The 26,726-nt window shown below is 42.3% G+C and overlaps 2 protein-coding genes across 3 annotated transcripts; one reads left to right on the plus strand and one right to left on the minus strand.

Moving 5' to 3' along the window:
- Positions 1-1,026: 1,026 nt before the first annotated feature.
- On the minus strand, positions 1,027-16,129 carry uri1 (URI1 prefoldin like chaperone). 2 transcript variants are annotated; one of them, XM_020481027.2, is made up of 10 exons: positions 15,746-16,129; positions 14,589-14,623; positions 14,273-14,351; positions 13,736-13,871; positions 12,464-12,555; positions 3,324-3,574; positions 2,929-3,184; positions 2,650-2,801; positions 2,194-2,434; positions 1,027-1,922 (listed from the first exon to the last, which is right to left on the minus strand). In XM_020481027.2, the coding sequence occupies exons 1-10, from the start codon at positions 15,815-15,817 to the stop codon at positions 1,740-1,742; spliced, it is 1,497 nt and encodes a 498-aa protein (XP_020336616.1). In that variant the 5' UTR covers positions 15,818-16,129; the 3' UTR covers positions 1,027-1,739. The 2 variants fall into 2 exon arrangements, with proteins under 2 accessions (XP_020336616.1, XP_031678814.1); XM_031822954.1 differs by having other exon boundaries at positions 14,589-15,468.
- A 1,592-nt stretch (positions 16,130-17,721) lies between these two features.
- Positions 17,722-26,321, plus strand: zgc:112052 (protein C19orf12 homolog). The gene is made up of 3 exons (XM_020481030.2): positions 17,722-17,868; positions 18,642-18,802; positions 25,759-26,321. The coding sequence occupies exons 2-3, from the start codon at positions 18,643-18,645 to the stop codon at positions 26,022-26,024; spliced, it is 426 nt and encodes a 141-aa protein (XP_020336619.1). The 5' UTR covers positions 17,722-17,868; position 18,642; the 3' UTR covers positions 26,025-26,321.
- Positions 26,322-26,726: the final 405 nt, after the last annotated feature.

The following is a 26,726-nucleotide window of genomic DNA, read 5'->3' on the forward strand; positions in this document are numbered from 1 at the left end:
GTGGTGTAAAGCTTGCCGCCATTGGACACTGGAAACATTCTCTGTCGTGATGAATCTAGGTTTGGTGAATGCAAGGAGAACGCTACCTGCTCGAATGCATAGTGCCAACTGTAAAGTTTGGTGGAGGAGGAATAATGGTCTGGTTTTTCATGGTTCGGGCTAGACCCCTTATTTCCAGTGAATGGAAATCTTAACGGTATGATTCTGTGCTTCCAACTTTGTGGCAACAGTTTGGGGAAGGCCCTTTACTGTTTCAGCATGACAATGCCCCTGTGCACAAAACAAGTTCCACACAGAAATGGTTTGTCGAGATCGGTGTGGAAGAACTTGATTGGCCTGCAGAGCCCTGACCTCAGCCCCATCGGACATCTTTTGGATCACCAACTACAAGGCCTAACCGCCCAACATCATTGCCCAGCAAGTCACTGCAGAAAAATCCCAGAAGACTGGAGGCTGTTATAGCAGCAAAGGGGGTACCAACTCCTTATTAATGCCCATGATTTTGGAATGAGATGTTTGACGAGCCGGTGCCCACATACTTTTGGTAATGTACTGTATATGTGGCATACCTGTTATGGACAATAAAGACCAACACGAACATCAACAGTGGGCAGCCATCCTATCACCTCTGACCAAAGAACATCAGCAGTGGGCAGCCATCCTATCACCTCTGACCAAAGAACATCAGCAGTGGGCAGCTATCCTATCACCTCTGACCAAAGAACATCAGCAGTGGGCAGCTATCCTATCACCTCTGACCAAAGAACATCAGCAGTGGGCAGCTATACTATCACCTCTGACCAAAGAACATCAGCAGTGGGCAGCTATCCTATCACCTCTGACCAAAGAACATCAGCCGTCATCTTGTTAATTTCCCCACAATTCTACATGTAGAATCACCACCCTCTTTGACACTCAGCAGGTGATCTACTGCGCACAGTCAAAGTTTGTGTTGGTCTGGCTCGTCCTTTAGTGAAAAAAGGAGAAAAGGTTTGAGAAAAATCTACCCAAAAGGGGAATAACACGTGACTTTTTCCACAAAATGTTTTATTTTCCTTCCAGTTTACAACAATGTTTATTCTGACATAAAGCTGGTCACAGAGGTGGGCATTAGGCAGGTACAAGGGGATTGGGGACAATAAAGGGCAGTCAGCATATGACCCTGTGTAGAATAATCGTAGAAAATAAAAAAAGGAAAAAAATAAATGACACAGAGCATGTGGTTTTTAGCATAGCAGGCAAAATGATGGATCAAACAAATAGAGTGGTAAACCACTGGCCTTGTCAAGACACTGACACGAGAGCAACCACCATAAAATGAGCACCTAGGCAGTGTGGACTAGTGTAGTGCCATAATGTTGGAGGATGAGGGCTCTAAATAAACAACCTCTTGACTTAAATACATATTGCAATGAAGTGCTTACTTAGCAACAAAAGCTTGATGTTCCTTACAAGGCAGGTAAATGGTTAAGCGCAAGCGTTCTAAACAATGCTATGCTACTCTTACAGAGTACTGCCTCTTATAGAACAGTCCTACTGTAATAGATACCCTGTGTACTAACAGGAAAAGCATTATGAAAGAGAAGAATAAAGGCTTAAAGAGTGATGACAAAAGAAGAAGAGACATGGCAGATATTAGGGAGGGTTCACAGTCTGTCCAGCTCAACAAAGTGCTGGCGTAGAACATCTATGTTAAAAAGGGGCCAGTCGTGTGAATCCTGGAGACTGGCTTTGCAGGGTCACTTCTGCTGCAGCCGGGCAGCTTTGAACTTGGACACCCGCTTAGGGGCCTCACGGGGGGCATCGGGGGCCACCTCCTCCAGCTTCCGCTCTGGGATTGTGGGCAGAGCTGGAGGGACGATGGTTAGGTGGGGGATCGACAAGGGAATGGGCTCCTTCTCCACCACTGTGCATGAAAAGGCCTGGATGATCAACAAAAAATTAACAGGTGGTGGTTAATGAGAGGCTGTAGAGCTGGACAGTGCACAGACAAAACAACTTGTTCAAGGTGTATCCCTATTCAACATTCAAAGATCATGATTAAAAAAACAAAATCAGCAGAGGACCACGGTCGTATTCATTAGGGCCTGCAACGGAAAATGAATGTTTTTTATTGCACAAGATGTTCAGGTAGTCCCTCTGTCAGTTGTCTTCCGTTTACTGTCTAATGAACATGACCCAGCTGAGTTTTACCTCGAAGCGTCTGGTGGGGTGTAGAGGGTTCCCGGTGGGGCTGTCCTCCTCGGTGATGCCATCGCTGGTGTCGCTGCACGTGTTCTCGTCGTGGCTCAGGGTGCGTCCGAACGTCCTGCGCTCTTCGAAGTCGGCAGCGCTGCTCTCGCTGGTGTCGCTACATCCGCTGTTCTCTCTGCTCCGGGACTTCAGGATGGACTTCCTGGGGATGGGCTCGCCATTCTTCACATCCACAAACAACCTGACAAAAGTCCACAAACATAGGCCTAGTCAGCCATTATACCAAATCAGATCGCAGAACTTGTTAATAGACAGACACCATACCGAATCAGAACAAAGTACCTGGAAACATTCAGAGTAAATAACATTTAATATATGCCAATACATTGGACCCAAAATTTTGCTAATAGGTATGCCAACCAAGAACTAGATAAGTGATGTGTAGTGTGGGTTTACCTGTAGATGTCTGTGGGCGTGGTGATGTTGTGGAGCCCGTGGTGAGAGTGACCATTGCTGGTGCCGATCTTCTTTTTCCTCTTGGCTTGCTGCTTCTGTTCTTTCAGCTCACTGAACTTCAACATGGTGTTCTTCCCTGTGTTTATCCTCACCTGGAGATGAAGCGACAGACAGAGAGAAAAATGTAGTACATTGATTTACATGACTCAAATAACATAATTGACGACATTGTTGACTGTTGACTGCATTGAGTTTAATACGATTTATAAAAACACTCACCTTCTTGGGTTCCACCGTATGAGAGAAATAGATGGTAGGCAAACCGTTGCCTTCCTCCTCCTCTCCCTTGTCTTCCTCCTCCTCCTCCCTGGTTGTACCGTTAACTTGGCCACTGTTGTGAGGCACAGTCATCTTGCCTTCACTCCTCTCGTCATGTCCGTTGACGCGATGATGGCCGCCACCATCTCCCTCCTTCTCTTCCTCAGAGGAGGATGTTGTGTCGTCATTGCCGTTGGTGTCTACACTTCCAAAGTGTCTGAAAACAAATCAAAACAAGGCATCATGAGAAATCTAATCTTCACTTTTGCAATGAAACACAGGTGTGAAGGTGGGAAGAGTGCCCTGAATCACTTAATGTGAAAGTCCATGTGTTTTGAGTGTGTGTGCAACTCTACCGGTCATGCTCCTCCTCAAGCTTCTCCTTTGCTTCCAGCTCATCCAGTCTGGCCCACAGTTCCTCCTCGGACAGCACTCCTCTCCTACTCCCTCCATCTCCCTCTCCACCGCCCTCCTCCTCCTCCATCTTCACAACAGCCTCCATTTTGGGCTTAGTGTGGGGCTTAAGGGCCACACGCTGCTTTCCTTTGCGTACAAATTCTTCAATACTTTCAACCTCTTCTCTGATGTCCACATAGTCCCCTTTAGCCTGAGGAAACAGAAGGGTAAAAGCCAGCGTGTTAACAATATCTGCTCATACAAATTGCTTTATCTGCACAGAGGAGTTGTCTATCAGATAAGCTGGCTGAAGAGGATCCTCAAAGCTCTTTGTTTTCACTGTAATTACACTTTTTTTTATATTTAACTGGGCAAGTCAGTTTAGAACAAATTCCTATTGACAATGATGGCCAACCAGAAGGCAAAAGGCCAGGGGCTGGGATTAAAAATAAAAATATAGGACAACACACACATCACGACAAGAGAGACATCACAACACTACATAAAGAGAGACCAAAGACAACAACACAGCATGGTAGCAACTAGAGGTCGACCGATTATGATTTTTCAACGCCGATACCGATACCAATTATTGGAGGACCAAAAAAAGCCGATACCGATTAATCGGCCAATTTTTTTATTTGTAATAATGACAATTACAACAATACTGAATTAACCTTAATATAAAACATCAATAAAATCAATTTAGCCTCAAATAAATAATAAAACATGTTCAATTTGGTTTAAATAATGCAAAAACAAAGTGTTGGAGAAGAAAGTAATATGTGCCATGTAAAAAAGCTAACGTTTAAGTTCCTTGCTCAGAACATGAGAACATATGAAAGTTGGTGGTTCCTTTTACCATGAGACTTCAATATTCCAAGGTAAGAGGTTTTAGGTTATAGTTAATATAGTATTTATAGGACTATTTCTCTCTATACCATTCATATAACTTTGACTATTGGATGTTCTTATAGGCACTATAGTATTGTCAGTGTAACAGTATAGCTTCCGTCCCCCTCCTTGCCCCTACCTGGGCTCGAACCAGGATAACATAGACAACAGCCACACTTGAAACATCGTTACCCATCGCTCCACAAAAGCCGCGGCCCTTGCAGCGCAAGGGGAATAACTACTCCAAATCTAAAAGTGAGTGACGTTTGAAACAGTATTAGCACACACCCAGCTAACTAGCTAGCCATTTCACATTGGTAACACCAGCCATTAGGCTGATAGGCTTGAAGTCATAAACAGCGCTGTGCTTCCGAAAAGCTGCTGGCAAAAACGCACAAAAGTGCTGTTTGAATGAATGATTACATAACACAGAAATACGAGCCTTTGGTCATTAATATGATTGAATAGTGAAATACGGAACCGTTCGGTATTTTATCTAATGGCTGGCATCCCTAAGTCTAAATATTCTTGTTACATTGCACAACCTTCAATGTATGTCATAATTACGTAAAATTCTGGCAAATTAGTTCACAAAGCCCAAACTGTTGCATGTACCCTGACTCTGCATGCAATGAACACAAGAGAAATGACACAATTTCACCTGGTTAATATTGCCTGCTAAACTGGATCAGTAGTTAGAACTAGTCATTATGATTGATTGTTTTTTATAAGATAAGTTTAATGCTAGCTAGCAATTTACCTTGGCTTCTACTACATTCACGTAGCATGCAGGCTACTCGTGGAGTGCAATGGTTAGAGCGTTGGACTAATTAACTGTGCGGTTGGAAGATTGGAACCCCTGAGCTGACAAGGTGAAAATCTGTCGTTCTGCCCCTGAACAAGGTAGTTATCCCACAGTTCCTAGGCAGTCATTGAAAATAAGAATGTGTTCTTAACTGACTTGCCTAGTTAAATGAAAGGTATAAAAAAAAAAGCAAGCAATGGGAACCTCCCCAGAGAGCAGAGACAGGTTAAAAATGTCAGATAGGCTTGGCGATGATAAGGGCAGCAACCTTAAAGAAAAAAGGATCTAAACATCTGACCCAGATGTTTTTTGGGGTTGAAGTTTAAGGATCCCCTTTAGCACCTCGGACTCAGTGGCTGCGGTCCAAACACTTAGAAGACACACCCTATCCCCTCAGCCCTCAAATTAAGTGGACACTTCTGATGATGTATGACGAGTATACACTTGCTGGTTGAGGGAGGCAGATTTAATTACTTTTTTTAAATAGACCACCCTTGGCCGGAAATTCGTCACTTGTTCATCCCGCGATGATTGCCTTTTCAGCCACCGGTAATTTGTGGGTGCTTTAAATGCACAACAGTCAATTATGATTGCATGTCTACTTATATTAAATAAATAATTAATATACACTACTGTTCAAAAGTTTTGGGTCACTGCATCCGTTATGGGTCAAACGACCACCCCTCATCACTGTCAAACGCTCCCTAACACACTTCTGCGAGCAGGCCTTTCTAATTGACCTGACCACAGGTATCCTGGAAGGATATTGACCTCATCCCGTCAGTAGAGGATGCCTGGTTGTTCTTCAGTAGTGCCTTCCTCACGATCTTAAATAAGCACCCCCCTTTCATTTTTTTATTTATTACTCCAGACCTGACTGCCCTTGACCAGCACAAAAACATCCTGTGGCACACTGCACTAGCTTCGAATAGTGCAAACGATATGCAACTTTTCAGGGAAGTCAGGAACCAATATACACAGTCAGTTAGGAAAGCAAAGGCTAGCTTTTTCAAACAGAAATTTGCATCCTGCAGCACTAATTCCAAAATGTTTTGGGACAATGTATAGTCCATGGAGAATAAGAGTACCTCCTCCCAGCTGCCCACTGCACTGAGGCTAGGAAACACTGTCACCACCGATAATTCCACGATAATCGAGAATTTCAGTATTTCTCTACAGCTGGCTACGCTTTCCACCCGGCTACCCCAACCCCAGTCAACAGCTCTGCACCCCCCCCCCCCTTCACCCAAATCCAGACAGCTGATGCTCTGAAAGAGCTGCATAAATCTGGATCCCTACAAATCAGCTGGGCTAGACAATCTGGACCCTCTCTGCCTAAAATTATCCGCCTCCATTGTCGCAACCCCGATCTCTTTCCTATCGTCTGAGATTCCTAAAGATTGGAAAGCGGCCACAGTCATCCCCCTCTTCAAAGGCGGAGACACTCTAGACCCAAACTGCTACAGCCTATATCTATCCTACCATGCCTTTCTAAAGCCTTCGAAAGACAAGTGAACAAACAGATCACCGACCATCTCGAATCCCAGCGTACCTTCTCCGCTATGCAGTCCGGTTTCCGAGCTGGTCACAGGTGCACCTCAGCCACGCTCAAGGTCCTAAACGATATCATAACCACCATTGATGAAAAATAGTACTGTGCAGCTTCGACTCAAACACCTCATTCTTATCGGCAGACTCAACAGCCTTGGTTTCTCAAATGACTGCCTCGCCTGGTTCACAAACTACTTCTCAGACAGAGTTCAGTGTGTCTGGCTAGACTGTAAACTCTCCTTCCACTCATATTAAGCATCTCCATCCATCTTCAATTTTTTATCTAGAATCGGCTTCCTATTTCGCAACAAAGCCTCCTTCACTTATGCTGCCAAACATACCCTCGTAAAACGGACTATCCTGCCGATCTTCGGCGATGTCATTTACAAAATAGCCTTTTTTTCAAAAGTGAAGAGGCAACTCCGGGATGCTGGCCTTCTAGGCAGAGTTGCAAAGAAAAGGCCATATCTTAGACTCGCCAATAAAAAAAAGATTAAGAACACAGACACTGGACAGAGGAACTCTGCCTATAAGGCCAGCATCCCAGGGTCACCTCTTCACTGTTGATGTTGAGACTGGTGTTTTGCGGGTATTATTTAATGAAGCTGGCAGTTTCTCAAACTAGAAACTCTAATGTACTTGTCTTGTGCACCGGAGCCTCCCACTCCTCTTTCTATTCTGGTTAGAGCCCGTTTGCCCTGTTCTGTGAAGGGAGTAGTACACAGCGTTTTACAAGATCTTCAGTTTCTTAACAATTTCTCGCATGGAATAGCCTTCATTTCTCAGAACAAGAATAGACTGACGAGTTTCAGAAGACAAATCTTTGTTTCTGGCCATTTTGAGCGTGTAATCGAACCCACAAATGATGATGCTCCAGATACTCAACTAGTCTAAAGAAGGCCAGTTGTATTGCTTCTTTAATCAGAAACAGTTTCCAGCTGTGCTAACATAATTACAAAAGGGTTTTCTAATGATGATCAATTAGCTAATCCAAGTTTATCATTTTAAAAGGCTAACACACTGTGCCATTGGCACACAGGAGTGATGGTTGCTGATCATTTTATTTCACCTTTATTTAACCAGGTAGGCAAGTTGAGCACAAGTTCTCATTTACAATTGCAACCTGGCCAAGATAATGGGCCTCTGTACGTCTATGTAGATATTTGATTATTATTATTTTTTTAATCTGCCATTTCCAGCTACAATAGTCATTTACAACATTAACAATGTCTACACTGTATTTCTGATCAATTTGATGTTATTTTAAAATGGACAAATATATTTTTTGGTTTTCTTTAAAAAAACAAGGATATTTTTAACCTGTTAGGTTAGGGGGCAGCATGTCACTTTTTGATGAATTGCGTGTCCAAACTGAACTGCCTCCTACTCTGTCCCAGATTCTAAAACTGTTTGAATGATGTCCGAGTATAACAGAACTCATTTGGCAAGCGAAGGAAGAGAAGATAAGAAGAAATCCAAACAGGAAGTGTGAAGTCGAATTTCAAAACAGAGCCTATTTAAATCCCTGATAGTTATGGATGTGCCTGCACTTCCCAGGGCTTCCACTAAATGTCACCATCTTTAGATCCTAGTTTTAAGATGATACTATAAAGGAGGGGCTCATGAGACCCCTTTTAGTGAGTGTTCTGTTAGAGCGCCTCAGTCTCATGAAGCGCGCTCCCGAGAGAGTATCCTCTCGTTCCAGGGATTTTATTCAGACAATTAAATTCTCCGGTTGGAACCTTATTGATGATATATGTTAAAAACATCCTCAAGATTGAGTGCAGACATGTTCTGACTTGTTTCTACGACCTGTAATGGAACTTTTTTAGTTTTTGTCATGGAGGAAATGGTCGCGCCTCCATGAAGATGGATTACTGGGCTGAACACGCTAACAACAGGTGGCTAAATGATGGGCTTTATGGAACAAATCAGTCATTTATTGTTGAACTGGGATTCCTGGGAGTGCCTTCTGATGAAGATCAAAGGTAAGTGAATATTTATAGTGTTTTTTCTAACTAATGTTGACTCCAAGATGGCGGAATTGTCTAATTGTTTATAAGCAGGTACTGAGCTCTGTTCTCAGATTATGATTTTCCGTAAAGTCTTTTGGAAATCTGGCACAGTGGTTGCATAGAGGATCAGTCTCTCTGTAATTCTGTGAATAACTTGTAATTGTGTGAAAGTTACATATTTATAAAAAATATTTTTGAATTTCGCACGCTGCCTTTTCAGCGGAATGTTGAGGTGGGGTTTCGCTAGCGGAACGCTTGGCCTAGACAGGATAAGTGACCCCAAACTTTTGAACAGTAGTGTTCGCCTACTGTATGATAACAAATTAATTAGCTAACTGTCATTAGCCCGCCTAGCTGTAACTTATGAAGGAGAAAACGTTTTTATTTCTACAATTTCCAAAAGATAACCAAACAAAAACATATTTACGAGATGCGTTTGTGCCATCATGTGCATTAGTAGCAAAATGTTTAACTTATTTGCATTCGTTTTAACTTACACTTGTATGTTGACTTCTCCATTAATGTTGTTTTTAAGTTTTCACAGACTTTTCTTAGCGGATGTACAATCAGCGCAAACTATGTTATGGGGAGTTTCAGGCCCCGGGGGGAACATAATTACACATTCACAAAGCCGACTAAAAACGAGGGCTGAGGGCCTTACTACGTTGCAAACTTCCCTTGCTTGGCTAATCATTTGGACCACCCTCCAAGATGGCGACAGGGATTCCCCCAAGGTCGTAAGTGGACGAGGGTGTGTCTTTTAAGTGTTTGGACTGCAGCCAGTGACCGCCTGCAGGGAGAAACTTTGTAGCGGGGCAAGAGAAAAAGAGGGAGGAGCATCGGGGATAGTCGCATTAGAAGGGGTGGGAGATGAGGAAATGTTGGATGGGAAAGGAGGCATGACTGAGTCAAATAGGAATCCTGACTTAATGCAGGTATATCAGGTATATCTCACTGGTCACCCCCAAAGCCAATTCCTCCTTTGGTCGCCTTTCCTTCCAGTTCTCTGCTGCCACTGACTGGAACGAACTGCAAAAATTACTGAAGCTGGAGATTCCCATCTCCCTCACTAGCTTTAAGAACCAGCTGTCAGATCAGCTCACAGATCACTGCACCTGTTCATAGCCCATCTGTATACAGCCCATCTATCTACCTCATTCCCATACTGTATTTATTTATTTTGCTCCTTTTGTACCACAGTATCTCTACTTGCACATCCATATTTTGCACATCTACCATTTCAGTGTTTAATTGCCATATTGTAATTACTTCGCCACCATGGCCTATTTATTGCCTTAACTCCCTTATTTGACCTTATTTGCACTCACTGTATATATACACTTTGTTTTCTTTTTTCCTACTGTATTATTGACTGTATGTTTTGATCATTCCATGTGTAACTCTGTGTTGTTGTTTGTGTCGAACTGCTATGCTTTATCTTGGCCAGGTCGCAGTTGCAAATGAGAACTTATTCTCAACTAGCCTACCTAGTTAACTAAAGGTGAAATAAAAAAAAATGGGCAGCTGTGAGGAGGAGGATTTATTCTCCAGGTCTTTAACCTTTTTCCAGAACTTCTTGGGGTTAGACCCACAGAGAGAGAGAACTAACTTTGGCCTTCTGGATAGCCTCAGTGCACTATTTCTAATTTGCCTGAACGAGAGCCAGTCAGCCTGAGTATGCGTGTGCCGAGCGATTTGCCAAATGGAATTATTGAGGTGGAGTAACTCTGCCAGATCAAGGTCGAACCAGGGGCTGAACCCGTTTTTAATTATCATTTTCTTCATGTATCTGTTAATCTTGCGACGAGCAATCCCGGATCCGGGATCGTAATCATAGCCTCAAACGAATTAGCATAACGCAGCGGACATAAATACCCCTAGTAACTTTTCCTATTCATGAAAATCGCAAATGAAATGAAATAAATATATTCAAACACAAGCTTAGCCTTTTGTTAACAACACTGTCATCTCAGATTTTCAAAATATGCTTTACAGCCAATGCTAGACAAGCATTTGTGTAAGTTTATCATGGCATAATGCTATGCTAGCTCTGCTGGCAGCAGGCAACATTTTCACGAAAATAAGTAAAGCAACCAAATTAAATAATTTACCTTTGAAGAACTTCGGATGCTTTCACTCAAGAGACTCCCAGTTAGATAGCAAATGTTCCTTTTTTCCAAAAATATTATTTTTGTAGGTGAAATAGCTCCCGTTTGTTCATCATGCTTGGCTGAGAAATCGACCGGAAAATGCTACCACTACAACGCCAAACTTTTTTCAAAATTAACTCCATAATATCGACAAACACAGCAAACGTTGTTTAGGATCCATCCTCAAGGTGTTTTTAACATATCTATTTGATAATATATCCGTCGAGGCAATTGGTTTCTCATAAGAAGCGATTGGAAAAATGGCTACCTCAGTATTTTACGCAAGATTTTCTGCGGGAGACACCATGTGACCACTTGCTATACATGGTCCCTTACGGCTATTCTTCAATGGAAATGCTTAAAAGGCGTCACAATGCTGTAGACACCTTGGGGAATACATGGAAAACTTAAGCTCATTCGTAGCTCATTCACAGCCATATAAGGAGTCATTGGCATGAGGCAGTTTTTAAAAATGCAGCACTTCCTGGTTGGATTTTTATCTGGGTTTCGCCTGTAACATCAGTTCTGTGGCCTCACAGACAATATCTTTGCAGTTTTGGAAACGTCAGAGTGTTTTCTTTCCAAAGCTGTCAATTATATGCATAGTCGAACATCTTTTCGTGAAAAAATATCTTGTTTAAAACGGGAACGTTTTTCCATCCCAAAATGTAGCGCCCCCTAATGCATAACTGGTTAACAATACCACTGAAAATATCAAAGAACGGTCCAAGAGTCTTTGACAGAGGTGATCAAGCTGATTCTATACCAATTTACAGAGGCCAAGTCATAAAGGAAGGCTTGTTCATTAAAGTTTTTTAGCAAGCGTCTATGACAAATCAGGACAGGCCCGTTTCACTGAGCATCCATTGCGAACACAGGCTGTAAAACAGTGATCACTGGGGTCATTACAGGAAACACCAGACCGATACGTATCAGGATTATTTGTAAGGATAACATCAAGGAGAGTAGCCTTTTCTGGGTGTTTGGAGTCATACCTTCTGGGATTGGTAATAATCTGGGAAAGATTTAGAGAGTCCCATTGCTTTAAGACATGGTCAGGTGGTTTAAGAATGTCCCAGTTTAGGTCATCTAGCAGGACCAATTCAGACTTAGTGTAAGGGGCCAGGTAAGAGCTTGGGCATTTAGGGTAGAGGCCGGTGCTGATGGTGGCCGATAACACCCAGCAACAGTCAACAAAGAGTTATTTGAAAGTTTAATGCGTAAAACCAGAAAATCAAATTGTTTGGGGACAGAATTGGTGGTGACAACCAAACACTGAAGGTGTTCCTTGGTAAAGACTGCCACTCCACCACCTTTGGAAGATCTGTCTTGCTGAAAAAGTTTATAACCAGAAAGGTTAACATCAGTGTTCAAAACACTGTTACTTAACCATGTCTAAGTAATGACCAACAAGTCTGGTCTGGAGCTGTGAACACACACTTTTAGGTAATAAGCTTCTAGTGTTAATGTGCAGAAAACCCAGGCTTTTTACAAGAGCAGAAGTCAGTGAAGCAGATATCGGATCACAAATCAGAATTGGGGCTAGCAACAGTAGATGGGCCAGGGTGTACATGCACATTTCCAGATATAATCAGCAATAACACAATCAGGGCACGGCAGAGGACAGAGAGAGCTCTGCAATGTTGATTTAGAACATTTGAATATATGCTTTAGATGGCACTTACGCCTGAGAGTTTTTCAAGATCCTCTGTGAACCCAACTCTGGCTTCAAAGTTCTTCTTCGTCTTGTGCAAGTCATCCAGCGCACTCCTTACATCTAAAAAAGCAAAAAGGACAAAAATTTGATTTGATATAATTTGTAAAACAAAATTTTGATTTAATTTGAAAAACTAAAATTGTGTGATTAGTGTGGAATTGGACAAATGTGTGTGTAAAGGGTCAAGACATGCAGCTTGTGAACCAGATTGGTCGTAGTCAGTAGAAAAGAGAAACAAAAAAACACAGTATTCGGACCAGTAAGGGGTTAAATCCTGAACACACTGACAAAAAGGGAAAATGATGACACAAACAGTTCATAATATCTCATGCCCTCGGTGCTACTTCGGATCATTAAATCTTCACAACAATTAAACCCCCGTTTGCTAATGGCAGCAAAGGGCCCCGTCGTCATGGCGACGCCGAGCCCTCAAGCCGTACGTCTCCGAAGCGTTGGGGAAAGGTCAAACACGGACAGCCTGACAACTCAGCGGGGCTGTTTGACAGATCTCAGCCAGCCATGTTTGCATTATGGCACTTAGCTGTGTAAAATCAGCCTGGGCAGGGTCAGGGAGGGGTGGGCAGGGTTATGGCACATTCACGCTTCGGTAGACATCAGTCTAATAAAGCTCCCATCACTATCACACATTGTTATTTAGGACGATTTGACACAATATTAAATAGCTTTCGGGGCGTAGGGTGAATACTAAAGAAAGCAAGGGGAATCTGCTTTCTCTTACATGGGTAAGAGAAAGAAAGAACGGCCAGCAGTGGAATAGACAGGAGGATTTTTAAGGCTGGACTGTTGTGACAAAATGATAGCAGAACATGGTCAAATAGCCTTGAATAACCAAACAATGGCTTTATCAATGTGTAACATTCTGGTCACAATTCTACATTTTCAATAGTTAATTGCCCACCAGCAAGACTACAACAAATATTATAATAATCCAAGTATTCACAAAATGAGTAGCCATTCAACTTTCCTTGACAACACTGAGTGATCGCCTCTTTGTTTCTGACAGCAAGTCTATAACAGCCCCCTCTGCTGGGCAAATGGTTGGAGTGTTAAGACATTAATAATATGACCTCAATCTTTCACAATAAGCATAACCACTACCATACATACACAATTGACAAGTTAACTAATATTATACAAATACTAGAGAAGTGAGTGTCAAAGTTTTCCAAGGAATCATGGTATCTGAGAAAATTCTACATGGCTTCCAAAATAAACTCACGTTTCTTCCTGTGCTCCAAGAGCTTCTGGGCCTGCTTGGCAGAGCACTTGGCGAACCAGTTGTCTCCCAGTAGCACAGTGATCTCATTGGTATGGACCAGCTTCCCAGGCATAAATGCCAAAGGGCCAAATGGTACCTGTTACAGCAGAGAGGGGAGGAAAAAGGTTTTTAAAATAAATACTGCATTATTTAAGTTTCAAGTTCAAGTTTCACCTCGACTAAAATCATTTTTACATTACGGCAATTCAAACATGGTTCTGCATATTTTTCACAAACTGAAAGTGAAATTAAATAGCTGAAAGAAAAGGAGAGCATAAACTGGTAGTCAAAGATAAGGCCTTCCCTGCACACAACATATATATACACATCATAAGAGCTGTATTAATTGATGCGTGTTTCTTTCCAGATCAAGACAAGACAATTTATAATAAGGATGCATGGCCTAGGAATTCACTCTGACACATCTCATATAATAAACTTTAAATAAGCCCCTGCTATGGAAATTCTCCCCGGTGCATTTAATAAGAGAGAACATACCATGATGTCATAGGACACCTCATCTGGAAGAGTTTTGAGTTGATCCTCAAGGGCTTCATAGTCACCTTTTACCTTCTCCCTGAAAGTCCAAATATGTTAATTTTAGTAAAGTAACAGCACACACACAATGATCCACATGCCCTTCCTGGTCTATCGGCTATCCCAGAACTAATGTTTAGCCTATCTATGTACTATCAAGGACGTGGTGAGGGACTAGGTGTAACTAGTAATATAGGAGCACAGTAGCATCATCATTTATGAGATTCTGTTTGACTCCTACGCCAGTCACTACGCGGAATTGCTACACAAGACTCACCAGTGCTGGATCTGAACTTCACAGCCTTTCACCACCTGTTGTTGACAGAGTGACAATTCTAGAGGTCAAACTTAGCATTTTTATTCTCCATTAAAAAAAACTCTGAATAACCCCCTCCATTTTACAGTTCTTTACACTTACTCAATGTTGGGGAAGCAAATTCTCAGGAAGTTTAGGGTGTTTTGATTTAACAGCTGTCAAAGATTAATTGACAAAATCTTTTCTGGAACTCACAGGATATACTTACACAGAAGCACCTACTTGGGGACAGGAAGAGGCATCTGTACACTTTACAGTGGATGTCATACTAGGAAGTAGCCTATAATACTACACTTTTGATAGGGGTATGAAATATGACGTACCATGGATGCGGCAGATACAATTCTTTACTCAATACGACAGAAATTTAGCTAAGCATGCCTGGTCAACACATTAGGCCTGTTCCTATTTGAAAGTAGGCCTACATTAAAGTTGCACCCTCCTTCATGAGTCAAATTCTACTGTAACACAACACGAACATTACTTTGCCAACTGACTAGCTTTACTTTTGTCCTGCATTGCATTGCCATCAATGAATGTTAATAAACATCCAATCAATGCCCAACACTGTGTATTGATATTCTCTGAACATTTAGATACGATTATACTAGTGTTGAAAGGCCAGTAGTAAATTAGCTAACGTTAGGCCACACAAGGTAATGCTTGTGTGCATAAGTGTATGGTAAGTTCATTAAACTATCCTTCACGCATTGGGCAAGTACATTTGTTTATTTATGCATTATGCTTGCTGAAGAATATAATTCAACAGAGCAATTGACAAACTTGACTTTGCATATTCGATGGTTGTAGTTAAAACAACATGGTTTGGTCAGGATCCAAGCTGAAATAAACAAGAAGCAACATGTGACCGCTGGCTCAAGGAAGCTTCTAGAAAAAGGTTGAACTAGCTAGAAAGTTTCCACGATGAATTATCTGTCGAAGATGCCACAAGCGCATAAATGAATATGCAACTAAATAGCTAGCTTGCAACATTCTGAAAGAGAATGCACGCTAGGCGGTCTCATTTAATGAACATGTAAAACAATTTGATAATTATAAATCGACCGCGTGCATTGTCAGACAGAGCACGCACAATCCATCTAGCTCGTTTATTTTACCTTCTTATGCCCCACTCGAAGTCTGTCAACTCCTTGTAGGACCTCTATGTTCCTTTTATTTCTCTCAGCCATCTTCCCATGTAATAATCAAATGAAATGTGACGTTTGTGAATCCAAAACAATGCTCAGGGGTTGTAAGTCCTAAAGAAATGTTTATGAATACAATTGCAGGTATTCCTGAGACGCGTTTTCCTCTTATTCATCAAAGGGGCAGTGATAGAAATCCAAGACTTCGGAAGTGAGACCATTTCACACTCTCATTTTAGGATTTCAGCATGATCTCAAAAATATCCACGTAATATAATCCTCGATGTTCAGCGTCCTCCTCATCGACCCTGCGCCATGTTCCCCTGTCTGTTTCCCGGTGTACTCTGGGTAAAATGCTCACTTTCACAACAATGCATGGAAAGGATCACATTATGTAAGACTGTATCCAATAGGCTACATATAAACAGGATTTCCCTCTCTTGCAATGGTATTAAATTAAACATATTTATCTTTATTCCCCATCAAATGCTTTAATAACTTAATTTTAAACATTGAGTGTTTACCTTATATTGCAAATTATATCTCTAGTTACAGTTGTAAATTCACTAGTTACAGAGCTGAGACATATTTACAGAATAAAGAAACAATTCTCACTCAATAATATTATCCCATCAATCCAATTAGTATGATGACTGAGGTTGTAAAACTACTGTGATGATGGTCTTTTACATTCTTTGGCATAATGCAAAATCTAATAATCTATTTATAATGTTGCTCCAAGATGCACATGGTATAATTAATTGACCGGATGCTCTCATGATAGAGGACAGCAGTGTAGTTGGGAAGATTAATAGTCTGTCCTCTTTTGCAGAATTATATACAGTAAATTCAAATGGCACAATATTAGCAAGAGGGCGGCACATAGGCTCAGAACTCTGAACACGCGAGATGTGTCAAAGAAGTCACATGTGTAAACACGCTGCCTGTTGACCACGTGGTCCACTGCGCTCTGTAGCTGCTCGGGAAGTCGAACGAAGTTGAACTGATCTTGGTCGTCACTAGTTACCACAGCCACAAAATAAAATTATGGCTAAACCCCGACTATTTCTACAATTTCTCTTCTTAAAATTTGATTTTAAACCTAACCTTAACCACACTGCTAACCTTATATCCAACCTTAAATTAAGACAAAAATATATATATATATTCATGAATTTCTAATACATAGACAATTTTAGTGACAACACCTGATCAGTCTGAGGTACATTTTTTGCATCGTCTCCACTCCCAGTCATATCAAAGACAGTACTGTGGCCATGCCTTTGTAATTTGGGACAAGTAGGCTGATCCTAGATCTGTGTTTCAAAGACAACTTCTCCCAGCAATGTTTATCAATCTAATTGATTAGAGATGTATGCTAATTTGATGTAGTTTGACTCCCAAAATGGGAATGTTTGAATAGCCTATTATTGAAAAAAACACATCATATGAAATACTATCAAGCCAACACGATAAGGTCATTTTCAGACCTCTTCTTATTGGCTCATCGCTCTCTGACGTTGTGGCTTTCCAGGAAATGAACCAGTTGATGCATTTCCTGTGACAAGGAAGGAATTCGATTAATGCCCCGGGTACGCCGGGTTAGTGCTGATCGCATTAGTTTTGAAACTGGGCTGTCTCCTGGTGGTGAGCCGGGTGAAACGGTCAAATCACACGGTGAAGTCCTCTGAAAACAAAAGTGTAGTATATTAAGCACGTGGATTAATGAGTTAGGATTCAGTGTTTTCACATGCAAAAGTGTTAGATCTTTATTTAAACGCATATATCACTTTACCCACACTTCCCAAGGAAAACTATTTGTAAAGAAATTGTAATATATTTTATATAAAAAAAATACATGCTTTGTGTTTCTGAACGATTCATCATGTTTTGTTGACATTATCGCCAGAAGATGCTTTTCCCTGGTGATGTGACGGGCCATAGACCGGTTTTCCCCGGTTCATTCTAATGGAACTCCCTCAATGCTCGGGAAATCAAGAATGACGCTTGAAAAAACCTCTAGTTTTGACTGGCATTGAACCTTCATATAAATATAGCAAGCAGACAATATACAAGGAATTTAGTTCATCATCAAGGTATGTTGACTATTAGTTTATATTACAATATTTGTATCTTATCGCTGCAACTTCGTTTAGCGAAACAATGTAAAACACATGCAATGTCCGAGAGTAAATTGACTTATCATCGTCACGTGATCATCTTTAACGTCCCGAAGTGATACATTGTACCTTGAATTGTAGCAAATGCATTCTAGCAAATAGAATAAGCATTAAATGTATTGTCGGTTAATAAATAAAAAATGTCTTCACCAAAACAAGAACAATACTTACATTTCGATTATAGACTATATACTGAAATAACATGACATTGATGACAATACATATCTATTTATTTTAGCCACATATTTCCTGCTGTTCAAAGGTCATGCATAGGTTGTTTAAGGTAATCATATACCCATTTGATTCTTATAAAATGCAATTCAAATGTTTTATGACCTTAGTACAGCTGTCTTGTCATAGCCCAAGATCTATGGCTGTATTAGTCAATGTTTGTTGTCATTTGAGTGTTTGTAAACAATTAATAACTTATGTTTTAAACTATCATGACAATCTCAGACTGTCAATCCTTGCACCCATAGTGCTGTCTATGAATTTTAGAGCGTTTACATTTCCCCAGCCCCATCCCTCAATTTACCCCAAAAGTTGGTGGGTTAGACTGTTGAACTGGCAGATTGTGGCTTTAAATAGAAATAGCCTATTATGTTTTTCCCCTCAGCCCATTCACTATGTAGCTGTCATTGTTGAATTATTGTAAACGTGGGTCTAAACCCTTAACCTTTGTTCCCCAGAATGTCGCAACGAATTAACGATGTTGTGCGGCTGTGTTGCGAGTTATCTGCAAACCAACAGATAAAGACCACAGTGAAGGGATCTTCCAAAGGGGCGGTGGCAGCAGGAGGACTAGCCTTTGCAGGAGGACTGGTTGGAGGCCCCCTTGGCATCGCTGTGGGTGAGTGAGTTTTATATTAATCATGAGTTGTTTGTCTTCCATCTAAATGAGAATATTTACACAACTTGTCCTCTCATATAGTAGTGCGAGCCACCACATTTAACCATGGAAAAAGGTCTGGGAATATGGCTGAATATAAACAGTGTAGTTATTCTCTCCGCAAGGCAATTAAACAAGCGAAATGCCGGTACAGGTACAAAGTGGAGTCGCAATTCAATGGCTCAAGCACAAGACATATGTGGCAGGGTCTACAGGAAATCACGGACTACAAAAAGAAAACCAGCCACGTCACGGACACCAACGTCATGCTTCCAGACAAACCAAGCACCTTCTTTGCCCGCTTTGAGGATAATACAGTGCCACCGTCTCGGCCCGCTAACAAGGACTGTTCCCCCCCCTCTCCGTGGCCGACGTGAGTAAAACATTTAAACGTGTTAACCCTCGCAAGGCTGCTGGCCCAGACGGCATCCCTAGCCGTGTCCTCAGAGCATACGCAGACCAGCTGGCTGGTGTGTTTACGGATATATTCAATCACTCCCTATCCCAATCTTCTCTCCCCACATGCTTCAAGATGGCCACCATTGTTCCTGTACCCAAGAAGGCAAAGATAACTGAACTAAATGACTACCGCCCCGTAGCACTCACTTCTGTCATCATGAAGTGCTTTGAGAGACTAGTCAAGGAATCATATCACCTCCACCTTATTGGCCACCCTAGACCCACTTCAGTTTGCATACTGCCCCAACAGGTCCACAGACGATGCAATCGCCATCACACTGCCCTATCCCATCTGGACAAGAGGAATACCCCTGTAAGAATGCTGTTCATTGACTACAGCTCAGCATTCAACACCATAGTACCCTCCAAGCTCATCATCAAGCTGGAGGCCCTAGGTCTCAACCCTGCCCTGTGCAATGGGGTCCTGGGCTTTCTGACGGGCCGCCCCCAGCTGGTGAAGGTAGGAAACAACATCTCCACTTCGCTGACCCTCAACACTAGGGCCCCACAAGGGTGCGTGCTCAGCCCCCTCCTGTACTCCCTTTTCACCCACGACTGCACAGCCATGCATGCCTCCAACTTAATCATCAAGTTTGCAGACGACACAACAGTAGGGGGCTTGATTACAAACAATGATGAGACAGCCTACAGGGAGGAGGTGAGGGCACTTGGAGTGTGGTGTCAGGAAAACAACCTCTCACTCATCATCAACAAAACAAAGGAGATGATCGTGGACTTCAGGAAACAGCAGAGGGAGCACCTCCCTATCCACATCGAAGGGACAGCAGTGGAGAAGGTGGAAAGTTAAGTTCCTCGGCATACACATCACAGGCAAACTGAAAATGGTACACCCACACAGTGTGGTGAAGAAGGCGCAACAGCGCCTCTTCAACCTCAGGAGGCTGAAGAAACTTTTACAGATGCACAAATCGAGAGTACCCTGTCGGGCTGTATCACAGCCTGGTACGGCAACTGCACTTCCCTCAACCGCAAGGCTCTCCAGAGGTTGGTGCGGTCTGCACAACGCATCACCGGGCGCAAACTACCTGGCCTCCATGACACCTACAGCACCTGATGTCACAGGAAGGCCAACAAAAATTATCTAGGACAACAACCACCTGAGCCACTGCCTGTTCACCCCGCTACCATCCAGAAGACGAGGTCAGTACAGGTACATTAAAGCTGGGACCGAGATACTGAAAAACAGCTTCTATCTCAAGGCCATCAGACTGCTAAACTGCAATCACTAACTCAGAGTGGCTGCTGCCTACAATGAGACCCAATCACTGGCCACTTTAATAATGGATCACTAGTCATTTTAAACAATGCCACTTTAATAATGTTTACATATCTCACATTACTCATATCATATGTATATACTGTATTTTGTACCCCCTATCGCACCTTGCCAATGCCGCTCGTCCATTGGTCATCCACATACTGTTGAAGTCGGAAGTTTACATACACCTTAACTCCCACAATAATTTTGGCCCATTCCTCCTGACAGAGCTGGTGTAACTGGGTCAGGTTTGTAGGCCTCCTTGCTCACACATGCTTTTTCAGTTCTGCCTGCAAAATTTCTATAGGATTGAGGTCAGAGCTTTGTGATGGCCACTCCAATACCTTGACTTTTTTGTCCTTAAGCCATTTTTCCACAACTTTGGCAGTATGCTTGGGGTAATTGTTCATTTGGAAGACCCATTTGCAACCAAGCTTTAACTTCCTGACTGATGTCTTGAGATATTGCTTCAATATATCCACATAATTTTCCAGCCTCATGATGCCATCTATTTTGTGAAGTGTACAAGTCCCTCCTGCAGAAAAGCACCCCCACAACATGATGCTGCCAACCCCGTGCTTCACGGTTGGGATGGTGTTCTTCGGCTTGCAAGCCTCCCCATTATCCTCCAAACACAACGATGGTCATTATGGCCAAACAGTTCTATTTTTGTTTAATCAGACCAGAGGACATTTCTCCAAAAAGTACGGTCTTTGTCCCCATGTGCAGTTGCAAACCGTAGTCTGGCTTTTTTTATGGTGGTTTTGGAGCAGTGGCTTCTTCCTTGCTGAGTGGCCTTTCAGGCTATGTCGATATAGGACTCATTTTACTGTGGATATAGATACTTTTGTACCTGTTTCCTCCAGCATCTTCACAAGGTCCTTTGCTGTTGTTCTGGGATTGATTTGCACTTTTCGCACCAAAGTACATTCATCTCTAGGAGACAGAATGTGTCTGAATGTGGTGTTTATACTTGCGTATACTTGCGTTTATACTTGCGTACTTTATACTTGCGTACAATTGTTTGTACAGATGAACGTGGTACCTTCAGGCGTTTGGAAATTGCTCCCAAGGATGAACCGGACTTGTGGAGGTCTACAATTTTTTTTCTGAGGTCTTGGCTGATTTCTTTAGATTTTCCCATGATGTCAAGCAAAGAGGCACTGAGTTTCAAGGTATGCATTGAAATACATCCACAGGTTTTAAATTTTTTTATTTATTTCACCGTTATTTAACCAGGTAGGCTAGTTGAGAACAAGTTCTCATTTACAACTGCGACCTGGCCAAGATAAAGCAAAGCGGTGTGACACAAACAACAGAGTTACACATGGAATAAACAAACATACAGTCAATAATACAATAGAAAGTCTATATACAGTATGTGCAAATGAGGTAAGATAAGGGAGGTAAGGCAATACATAGGCCATAGTGGCAAAATAATTACAATATAGCAATTAAACACTGGAGTGATAGATGTGCAGAAGATGAGTGTGCAAGTAGAGATACTGGGGTGCAAAGGAGCAAAATTAAATAACAGTATGGAGATGAGGTAGTTCGATGGGCTATTTACAGATGGGCTATGTACAGGTGCAGTGATCTGTGAGCTGTTCTGACAGCTGGTGCTTAAAGTTAGTGAGGGAGATACAGGTCTTCAGCTTCAGTGATTTTTGCAGTTTGTTCCAGTCATTGGCAGCGTAGAACTGGAAGGAAAGGTGGCCAAAGGGGGAATTGGCTTTGAGGGTGATCAGTGAAAATATACCTGCTGGAGAGCGTGCTACGGGTGGGTGCTGCTATGGTGACCAGAGAGCTGAAATAAGGCGGGACTTTACCTAGCAGAGATTTATAGATGACCTGGAGCCAGTGGGTTTGGTGACGAATATGAAGCGAGGGCCAGCCAACGAGAGCATTCAGGTTGCAGTGGTGGGTAGTATATGGGGCTTTGGTGACAAAACAGATGGCACTGTGATAGACTGCATCCAATTTGCTGAGTTGAGTGTTGGAGGCTATTTTGTAAATGACATCGCCGAAGTCAAGGATCGGCAGGATAGTCAGTTTTACCAGGGTATATTTGGCAGCATGAGTGAAGGATGATTTGTTGTGAAATAGGAAGCCAATTTTAGATTTAATTTTGGATTGGAGATGCTTAATGTGAGTCTGGAAGAAGAGTTTACAGTATCCAGACACCTAGGTATTTGCAGTTGTCCACATATTCTAAGTCAGAACCATCCAGAGTAGTGATACTGGACGGGCGGGCAGGTCTGGGCAGCGATCAGATGAAAAGCATGTATTTAGTTTTACTTGCATTTAAGAGCAGTTGGAGGCCATGGAAGGAGAGTTGTATGGCATTGAAACTCGTCTTGAGGTTAGTTAACACAGTGTCCAAGAAGGGCCAGAAGTATACACAATGGTGTCGTCTGCATAGAGGTGGATCAGAGAATCACCATCAGCAAGAGCGACATTAATGTATACAGAGAAAAGAGTCGGCCCGAGAATTGAACCCTGTGACACCCCCATAGAGACCGCCAGAGGTCCGGACAACAGGCCCTCCGATTTGACACACTGAACTCTGTCTGAGAAGTAGTTGGTGAACCAGGTGAGGCAGTCATTTGAGAAACCAAGGCTGTCGAGTCTGCCAATAAGAATGTTGTGATTGACTGAGTCGAAAGCCTTGGCCAGGTCGATGAATACAGCTGCACAGTATTGTCTCTTTTCGATGGCGGTTATGATATCGTTTAGGACTTTGAGTGTGGCTGAGGTGCACCCATGACCAGCTCGAAAACCAGATTGCATAGCGGAGAAGGTACAGTGGGATTCGAAATGGTCAGTGATCTGTTTGTTGACTTGGCTTTTGAAGACCTTAGAAAGGCAGGGTAGGATAGATATAGGTCTGTAGCAGTTTGGGTCTAGAGTGTCTCCGCCTTTGAAGAGGGGGATGACCGCGGCAGCTTTCCAATCTTTGGGGATCTCAGACAAATCTGTCGTTCTGCCCCTGAACAAGACAGTTAAACTCACTGTTCCTAGGCCGTCATTGAAAATAAGAAGTTGTTAAAAAAAAAGAGAGACTAGTAAAAAGGGTTGCAACAATTTTGGCTAATAATTTTAGAAAGAGAGGGTCCAGATTGTCTAGCCCGGCTGATTTGTAGGGGTCCAGATTTTGTAGCTCTTTCAGAACATCAGCTATCTGGATTTGGGCGGAGGAGAAATGGGGGACGCCTGGGCATGATGCTGTGGGGGGTGCAGGGCTGTTGACCGGGGATTGGGGTAGCCAGGTGGAAAGCATGGCCAGCCGTAGAAAAATGTGTGTTGAAATTCTCAATTATCGTGGATTTATAGGTGGTGACAGTGTTTCCTAGCCTCAGTGCAATTGACAGCTGGGAGGAGGTGCTCTTATTCTCCATGGACTTTACAGTGTCCCAGAACTTTTTGAAGTTTGTGCTACAGGATGCAAATTTCTGTTTGAAAAAACTAGCCTCTGCTTTCCTAACTGCCTGTGTATATTGGTTCCTAACTTCCCTGAAAAGTTGCATATCGCGGGGGCTATTCGATGCTAATGCAGTACACCACAGGATGTTTTTGTGCTGGTCAAGGGCAGTCAGGTCTGGAGTGAACCAAGGGCTATATCTGTTCCTGGTTCTGAATTTTTTGAATGGGGCATGCTTATATAAAATGGTGAGGAAAGCACTTAAAAAAATATACTTCGTTTTTATTGTAGGAACACAAAGAAATTACAAATAAATTCAAATAAAAGAACAACAAAAAAAGATCTGGCAGTTACAGTGCACTTCATACCTTCCTCATCATATTAGTTATGTTGACATCTTTGAATTAGACCTTTTCCAAGTACGAAACCCATTTTTCCCAGTATTCTTGACCTCTCTCCTGTCGAGTTCTTAAAGCAAAGGTCATACGTGGTGTATTTCTTCTACAATGTCTATCCATTGTGTCACTGTGGGAGGGTCTTTTTGTAGCCATTTCCTAGTGATAGCCTTTTTACTGGCTTCCAGTAGGACCTTCAAGAGGTACTTTTCTCTATTGTGTAAGTTATCAGGTATTTCACCCATGTACAAAAATGAATGTTTGTTCTATGTCAAATCCCATTATTATCACCAGAGGAACAGAGGAGGAATAGGAAAAGTACGTCTAAAGGCTATAAGAACTGGTCGTCTTGTACGTTCGGAACAGAGAATAAAAGGAGCAGGTTTCTGGGCACGGTAGAATAGATTCAAGGCATAATGTACAGACAAAGGTATGGTATGATGTGAATACAGTGGAGGTAAACCTATGCATTGAGTGACGATGAGAGAGATATTGTCTTTAGAAACATAATTTAAACCAGGTGAGGTCACCGCATGTGTTGGAGGTGTAACTAAAGGGTTAGCTAAGGCGTATTGAGCAGGGCTAAAGGCTCTACAGTGAAATAAGGAAATAATCACTAACCAAAACAGCAATGGACAAGACATATGACATTAGGGAGAGGCATGCGTAGCCGAGTGTTCATAGGGGTCCAGTGAGTAGCTTGGTGGGCTGGAGACACGGCGATTCAGACAGCTAGCGGCCGGGGCTAGCAAGCTAGCAGAAGGGCCTTAGAGGGATGTCGCAACGGAAGAAGTCTGTTGTAGCCCCCTCTTGCTGCTACCGACGGCAGTGAAATAATCTGTCTGTAAACAATTGTTGGAAAATTACTTAATGCACAAAGTAGATGTCCTAACCGACTTACCAAAACTATAGTTTGTTAACAAGAAATTTGTGGAGTGGTTGAAAAATGAGTTTTAATGACTGCAACAAAAGTATGTAAACTTCCGACTTCAACTGTTTTTATATGTACATATTCTCATTCAACCCTTTATATTTGTGTATTAGGTAGTTGTTGGGAAATTGTTTGAATACTTGTTAGATTTTACTGCACTAACTAGAACTAGAAGCACAAGCATTTGGCTACACTCGCATTAACTTCTGCTAACCATGTGTATATGACCAATAAACATTTGAATTGATAATGTTGTGTGCAGGGTTGAGATCACACATAAGAGGTCCATACACAGAAAAATGCATACAAATGGCTCATAGTCTGTAACACATTTTAAACGGTGTTAACAATGTTTCCAAGGAAATTGATGATTGATTTCAGACATACATCCTTACCTCATCATCATTGCCTCTTCCTCATTATCTCTGTCAGGGGGTGCGGTCGGTGGCCTACTGGGATGCTGGATGACCAGTGGACAGTTCAAGCCGCTGCCTCAGATCATCATGGAGCTGACCCCGGTGCAGCAGCAGAAGCTCTACGATGACATCATGGCCATCATGGGCGAGGTCCAGTGGACCGACATGGCCCAGCTGACTGCCCTGGTCATGGGCAATGCCACCCTACAGCAGCAGGTGACTGCTGCCCTCCTGGGCTATGTGACCAAAGAGCTCCAGGCAGAGGTGCACTATGTCGACTGACAAGGCCTCTATCAGAGAGCACATCTCTTTCAGGTTTTCAAAGGAAAATGGAAACGATGACATTTTGCACAATGTCAAAGGACAATTTAAAAATGAAGGACAAGAAATTATTTATTAAAAGTGGGGCTGTACACTCAAGGATGAAAACCTCCATGGTCTGTGAGAAGGGAAGGAGCCACTGATTGAAAGTGCATGAAATGAGTTGTGGCTAATTATTTCAAGGGTTTGTGTGACTATGTATTGACTACCTGAGCTAAAAATTGTGTGAAAAGAAATACAACCTTTTAATTCTTTCAATTCTGTACTCCTGGATGTCGCTTATATACATCTCTGAAAGCTGGCACTTATCAAGTAAGTTGTTTCTCATAGACTGGTGTGCTCTGCAAGTTTAACCAGTGAGAATATAGGGGCCTAAGTTAGATCGCCTAACACTTCTTGACGGTTTGGTCAATCATACTTAGACCGCAGTCTTTTTATGCATTTGGTGACAAAGATCAAGATAATTTAAATTAGTAAAATGTTGACAAACTCACATTCACATGCTGATACACCGGGATTCACACCCATCTGAAATGTGTTGCTGATTGTAATATTATCAATGATTATAGAGCAGGGGTGGGCAATATACGGATCCGGCCCGCGAGGCTATTCAATCTGACACGGGGGAGGTTTGAGTAAAAATAATATATACTGAACAAAAAT

Source organism: Oncorhynchus kisutch, linkage group LG4 (assembly GCF_002021735.2).
Source record: "Oncorhynchus kisutch isolate 150728-3 linkage group LG4, Okis_V2, whole genome shotgun sequence".
Taxonomy (NCBI): Eukaryota; Metazoa; Chordata; class Actinopteri; order Salmoniformes; family Salmonidae; genus Oncorhynchus; species Oncorhynchus kisutch.